The sequence below is a fragment of the Phaethon aethereus genome (assembly GCF_964289735.1).
Source record: "Phaethon aethereus genome assembly, chromosome: 16".
In the NCBI taxonomy this organism is placed as follows: Eukaryota; Metazoa; Chordata; class Aves; order Phaethontiformes; family Phaethontidae; genus Phaethon; species Phaethon aethereus.
Window position 1 is genome coordinate 11,320,161 of NC_138592.1, and position 6,963 is coordinate 11,327,123.

Consider the following 6,963-nt stretch of genomic DNA (forward strand, 5'->3'; position numbering starts at 1 on the left):
TGCGTGATGGCGTGAGCTGGGCATTTAGAAATGAAAAGCAAAAAAAAAAAAAGCAAGCATGAGAAGTAACTGTGCTCCCTGCCCAGGCACCGAGACCCCTGTCCTCAGCCCTGCCCGCCTCTGCCCCCCCCAGAGCTCCTGCCCGAGCAGAGCACCCACAGCCACGCTCTGCGGGGCAGAGAGCTCCTCCTGGGGCAGCTGTGGATGGGGGGCACCTTGGGGGGGTCTCTCCTTCGGGACTAGGGACCCTGCTTGGGGGCTCTTTATGGGTCCCGGGAACGCAGAGACCCTCCGTGAGGACCGGGTACAGTGCACGGGGACCCTGCTCTCCACGGGGCCCAGGGTCCCTGCACGGGGACCCTCTGCAAGGACCCGCCCTGGGGACCGGGCACCCTGCCCGGGGCGACACCCCCATCCCCGCCGCACCATCCCGCAGCCCGGCCCCCAGCAGCAGCGGGCAGCCGTGGGCCGGGACTCCGGCCGGGCAGCAGCCGGTGGCCGCCGCCGCGATGCCGCGGGGCTGGGCGCGCTGGCACCGCCCCGCGCAGCGCCGAGCACCGCCCCGCAGCGCGCAGCATGGGCGAGCGGCGAGCGGCGGCGGGGGGGGCGGCGGCGGCCCCGCGTTGAGCCCAGCCATCCTCATCCTCAGCACCGGCCCCGGCCCGACCCGGCCGCCGCATGTCGGGGCCCGGGGCGCAGAGCCGCAGCCGGCGGCTGCCCGGTAAGTGCCGGCCGCGGGCACGCTCGGCGGGAGGGGAGCGGGGCACCGCACCAGGCGGGCGGGCAGGGCTCGGGATGCCCGCGCCCCCCCCGCGACACTCGCCTGACGCCCCTTGCGAAGCAGCCGCGTGTCCCCGTCCCCCCTCCTCGGCCCCCGGAGCCCCCAGCCCAGCCCCGGGCTGCCTCGGGCAGGGGCCGCCGGGGAGCGCCGTGCCTGGGGCCGGGGGCGCGGGTGGGCACCTGCCTGGGAAGCGGCCGAGCGCGGGGACCTGTTGGGCCACGGGCTTGCGGCGGAGCGGCATGAGTGTCCCTCGGAACCACGAAGCCCCCGGGGGAGGGCGGATCCCCCCACAGCCGGGGGTTGCGGGGGGACAACCTGCCGCGGACCCGCGACCCCGGCTCGCAGGCTGCTCCCCGGGCTCCGCACTGCCCTCCCGGTTCCCTCGTCCTCACACTGCTTTCCGCCCCAACCGCAGCAGGGCCCGCAAATAGCAGGGTCTTATGACACAGCCTCTGCTGGGGAAGGAGCTCTGGGCGGCAGGGATATTTTTAGTGCTGAGACGCAGGGGATTTGGAGATCGCTCGGAGGAGCACAGGCGATGAAACCGCGGTGCAGACAAGGGTTACAAGGTGCCATGTCCTCCCTCTCTAGTTCTCCCCCCTCCCAGCTTTTTCCCAGCAAGTGGCTCTGCCAAAACCACCCTTGCACTCCCCTGGTGCATTTCCTCTCACCAGGGCTATGATTATTTTTTGCTGTGCTGCAACACGAGGTCAGACGTGCCAATCGAGAAAAAGACCGTGAAGGGAATTCACATGTTCAGGCATCCCGTCTCCTCACAGCCCAACCCTGCATGATTCTTCGGGGCAGCTTGTTTCTCCCAAGGCTAAAGCCCTTGGGATTTACCCCTGTTCCACAGCGGTTTTGCTGGGGTGGGGTGATGGGGAAAGGCTTGCGATCTCTGCAGGGCCTCCTGGAAGATGGTGTGGCAGCCAAGGACCTGCATCTTCCCCTCACCCGATCTCCTCGCAGCACTGCGCGCAGGGACCAGGAGGGCAAGGCGCAGTCTGGCAGAGCCGGGCAGCGGTGGGGTGCCCCGGGCCTCTCTGGAGGTGCGGGAGTCAGGGGATCAGGCTCTGGGAAAGCGCAGAGAGCAGGGCAAAAGCTGCCCCAGCTCTTTCTTTCTCCAGGGAACTGGTCCATGCTTGGAGCAACTCCTTTCTTAAACTCTGCTCACATCCCCATCACCTCCTGTCCCTTTCCACAGCCCAGATTATTTTTCAGAACTTTAAATATCTCAAAATCTCTGCAAGGTATTGCAGAGCTGTGTCCCTAAGAAAAGGCCATCCCCACCCTCTCTTGGCCTTGTGCCTCCACTGATAAGTCTTCTCCCACCCCTCCTATTCACTGGTACAAAGAGGGGATTGTACTGGGATCCCATGGGCCAAGGGGGAATGAAAAACGCCTCCCCTCCCAGCAGAAACACAGCCAGGTAATTGAACTGTGCTCCGCTCCTGGCCTGGATGCTGGCTGGAGAGCACCCTTCAGCTGGTGCTCCCAGCACCCTCAAGCCCCATTTGGCCCTCACCCCACACACCCAGCAATTGCTCCTTTCCCAGCCCACTGCAGCGAGGGTGTAGAGGGAGAGCTCACAGCGGTTTGTTTCACAGCCAGCCCTCCCACATGGCAGCGGCCATAACCCCGCACCATGCGAGGCTGGCTCCTCAGCCTGCCCTGACAGGGCAGAGGGACCACTGTGACCAGCATCCTCGCCCACAGCCCACCCTGTGGGCAGCTGCCCAGGAGCAGGTGAGAAGGAAATCCCTGCCTGCACCTCTGTTTGCCCTGGTTCCTCTCCGAGCTGCGCTGGCTAATAAGCCGTGGGAGCCGGAAGGATTTGAAGGCAGCGGGGCGCTCGGTGCTGTCGCAGCCGTGCTGGGTGGTTCAGCCAGCGGGGAAGAGCCTGGCGCTGAATGCTGATAAGCCTCTGGCCCCTTGGCTGAGTGGGCTGTAGTAATAACCATGACAATAGTAATAAAAGCCAGGCCACCAGCAGGTACCAACAGATCCCCCACGGTGCACAGGGGCCACATTGTGTGTGAGAACGTGTCCCGCGGTGGGAACATGCCAGCCAGATGAGACAATCCCCACGACTGACAGCCGGGGAGTGTGACCGGCCGTCACATGGCCAACGGCCGCGGCAGGGAATGCCGCTCTCCTTTATTTCCCCGGCGAGGCTTGCTGAGAGGCGGCTACACTAGCAGGGCTGTTTGCTCCCCCCGGGCCCGGAAGAGCCCCGGGAGAGGGGAAGGCTCCGTCCCCGACTCTCACCACAGTCACGGGTCAGGCAGGGCCGAGCACAGCCCAGCTGCCATCTCCCGCTGCCGGCATTCCTTACATAATGGGATCTCAGTGCTTGTGCCCGGCTTCCCGGCCAGAGCTCGAAAACAAGTTCATAAACAGGTCCTGCTAATTTCTGCCACAAGAGAAATCCCGGCGCCCACAGGAATGCTGCCCAAGCACCCTTACCCCAAGTATCGGTCACATGCCGGGGAGAGATGGGCAGTGAGAACATTAACGGCACGGATCAGCCATGCTCACGGCACTTGGGGCAGCGCCCGCTAGGATTTTGGTTTATTTTGTATTTGCACTGCAGGAGGATTTAGAGACCCTCCTCCTTACCTCCACACTAGGGTCCCTTTGGCAAGATGCCGCACGGAGAGCCGCTCTGTCGCCCTGAATCTGGGAGCCAGCACAGCCTCGAGCCCAGCCTTCCTACGGCTGCAGCCCGCTGGGCTCTCCTCGGTGTGGTGAGCCACGGCACTTTGCCATGGATTCAGTGCAGCTGGGCTGGGGCACAGAGCTTTGCCTGGGGCAGACAGGACAGGGCTGGCTCCAGCTGCTGAAGGGAGCCAGCTCCATAATCAGTGCCTCAGTCACCCCCTCCTTGTCCCTGGCTCCATTCTCTTTTGCAGCTAGTACAAGGGAGGCAGGAGGTTTTTGCCTTAACCCAGCAGCACTGGGCTGCAGCCACTGGTCAGCCTCACGAGGACACCTTCACCGGCACGGTGCATCTGCCACCGCAGCCCGGGCACTGCACAGCACACCGAGCCTCCGCACCAGAGCAGGCACCCAGTGCTTAGGTCAGACATACCAAGACAAAGGCCAGGATCGCTGTCCTGGGCATTGCAGGACGACACTGAGCAGCTGGAAGAGGACCAGAGCTTCTTCTAAAAGCGCATGGTGACTGGCCCCAAGTCACGCTGCACCCCTGCGCCGTGCTGCAGGCACAACCCGGCGTCCTGGGGCAGGTACCAGCAGACGATGGGGTTTAGCTGAAGGATGCCCCAGAAACGGGGTGCAGAGGAGCCCTGGAAGGGCTCTTAGAAAGATGTGACATTGATCTCCAGGACATCTCACCAGGCCCACTGCCTCTCCCATGTGGGTCCTGTGCCGCTATATGCTGCTGACAGCCAGCCCCCCTGCTGTTCTCACCCCCGCTCCTGCCAGACAGGGTGGGGATGCTGCTTGCTCTGTTCCTTCCTCCCCAGCCCCGAGGAGCAGAGGGTTTTTGGGCTGTGCCCAGGCAGACCAGAGGATGTTTGTTTGGTTTCCTTGGTTACTGCACTGCCTGCTCCAGTAATCACATTTTCCTTGTACTGGCTGGGCCAAGAGCAGCAGAAGGGAAATTAGGAATGGCTGAGGTCAAACACCAGCCTGGCAACAGCCGGGGCCACCAGCCACGGCCCCTCTGTGCCATTTGGGTCCTTACCATTGCAGGTACCCAACCTGAAAGGGAGGTACCAGGCCCCAGGATGCAGCAACAAGCTCCTTCAGCAGCACCCCGAGGGCTCCCATCACTCCCTCCCGTGCGAGCCAGGGACACAGGCACCAGCATTGAACTTCAGAAGGAATTACAGGAATGAAAATGTTTGTGCAGGCAGAAGCCAAGCTGGCTGTGCGGGATGCGAACGGGGGAGCCTGCGAGCGTGGGTGCGGCTGTATTTATAGCGACGGTGGTGGCAGGGGTGCGCGTGTGGAGGGGTGACAGGGTTGCTAATGCTTTTTATTCCTTATGCGTCCCTCAGTCCAGAAAGCCTGGAGCACTAACACCAGTTCTTGTCCCCGCGAGTTTCCCCTGCTTGTTAGCGTTCACAGACAACCCTCTGTTTTGTAGCAAGGAAACTGAAACTTGAACATGTGCAAACCATGGCTGATCTTATAGCAACACCCTTTCCCTCCTCGATAATTCATTTCAGCAGCCACGAACACAGCATATGATTTCCCAGCTCCTGGCTGCCCTGCATCTCAGAAGCGAGATCTGAGGCTCCAGCACAACAAGTGCCATTCCGGCGTGTCACATCTATTCACAGTCACTAAATCAACGTGCACTGGTAAAGCACGGCCGTACTGCGTGAGCTGGGGCAGGCAGAAGGGCTCGGACAGCCCTGCCTGGTCCGACTCTCCTCGCTTTTCTCCCCAGCTGACATGGAGCAGGCGCAGCGAAGCCTGGATGCAGAGCAGATGCAGCAGCAGCAGCTGAAACTACGGGAACGTCAGAAGTTCTTTGAGGAGGTTTTCCAGCATGACGTGGATTTCTTCTTCCCTATGTCTCACCTGCAGATAGAGCATCGGAGGCGTAAGTTCTGCAGGCACCGGCACGGGGCTGGAGGCGTTTCAGGGAACAATGACACGGGCATTAGAGACCAGTGGGACATCCCCAGTCTAAAGACAGCCAGGGACACGCACGTCCTGCACTGAGACAGGACCACACACGCTGCGTGTGGGTGTGCTGTGGATTACTCACACCACTTAACTGAAGTCACTGCACATGGGTACCCAGGCTGGCGCCCTGCATAGTCACTGGCTTCAGACAGGCTCCTCCAGACAGAAGTTTGGGGCAGAAATAAGGACTGCAGTGAGGCAGGAGGGGCTTCCAGAGGGATTTTTTAAGGAAACATGATTTTCCTAGGGGCCTCTTACCAGCAAGTGGAATTCAGTTCCCCACAGCAAGGCTGGCCTCCTTCCTCAGGGCTTCCACGGGGCTCACAGTGCCCTTTTCCTGGCACTAACACTCACCTTTCTGCTGGCCTCTGTCTCTGCAGCTCCCTTAGGCAGCATTTCCTCCATGGAGGTAAATGTGGACATGCTGGAGCAGATGGACATGATGGACCTGTCAGACCAGGACACTGTGGATGTGTTTCTGGGCTGTGGGACAGAGGAGAGCAGCATTGCTGGGCCCCTGCCAGGTACGTGCAGTCCAAGCCTTTTGCAGGCCAGGCTGGGAGCCCTTCCGCAGTGCCCACACTGCCTTGTTCCTCAGCCCTGGCCACCCTGCGTGCAGATCCACACGCATCTGTTCAAAGACAGACACTTGGTGTTGGGGTCTGTGAGGTTGGAGGGACCATGCCAGTATCCACCTCCACAGCCCAGAGGTACAGACCCCTGTAAATACCTTAATGCTGCAGAAGACAGGACAGCCCAGGCACTTTCCAGAGCCTGTGGGGCAAATTCTCTTGTCCTGAAGCCCTTCTGGAGCAGCCAGTGTCTTGTCATGATTTTCCAAGTACGCACCGCGCTGCAGAGCTCACTGTGCTGAGCAGGAAGGCTGCAGGACCCCTCCACCCCCCAGCCAGACCCCAGGGAGCTGGGCTTGGGTCCTGCAGGGAAAGCCTGGAGTGCCAGCACCTTCCTCCCCATGCACACACGCTGCAGTGATTCACCGAGGCCAAGCTGAACGTCTCTTTGCCTGCTGCGGCTGATGGCCTCACGCAGCATGGCTCCGAGCCGTGTTTCACACGAGACAGAAGAGGCTCCACTGCCAAAAACGGGGAAGGAATGTGCGGCATTGCCCAGAGCCAAGCTGGGGGTGTGAGGTGGGGAACAGCCACGGCAGCCACATGGGGAGCACCCGGGAGCAGCTGGGGAAACACAGCCTGCTGAAGAGTAAGTGTTAGGGGTGCTATCCATGAAGCTCAGGGAGGAAGAAACCTCCAGAAACCTTTTTCTTCCTTCTCTTACCGCTGTCTCTTCCAGGGGCAGATGCCAGCCAGTGCCCAGAGGAAATCACCTTGCAAGTGCCCAATGCAGCTGAGAGCAAGTCACGCATTTCCTCCACGTCCTCTGTCTCCACGGATCTGAACAGCCTGGACACCAGCGAGGAGGGGGCCGAGACACCTGTGGTGCAGTCGGATGAGGAAGACTTGCAGGAGGACAGTCCCAAAGAGCAGGAGGCAAGAAGCTAG

General features: G+C 61.4%; 1 protein-coding gene across 1 annotated transcript; it reads left to right on the forward strand.

Moving 5' to 3' along the window:
- Positions 1–678: 678 nt before the first annotated feature.
- Positions 679–6,963, forward strand: DBNDD2 (dysbindin domain containing 2; the record flags this gene model as incomplete). The annotated part of the gene is made up of 4 exons (XM_082007170.1): positions 679–721; positions 5,202–5,357; positions 5,824–5,967; positions 6,755–6,963. The coding sequence occupies 4 exons, from the start codon at positions 679–681 to the stop codon at positions 6,961–6,963; spliced, it is 552 nt and encodes a 183-aa protein (XP_081863296.1).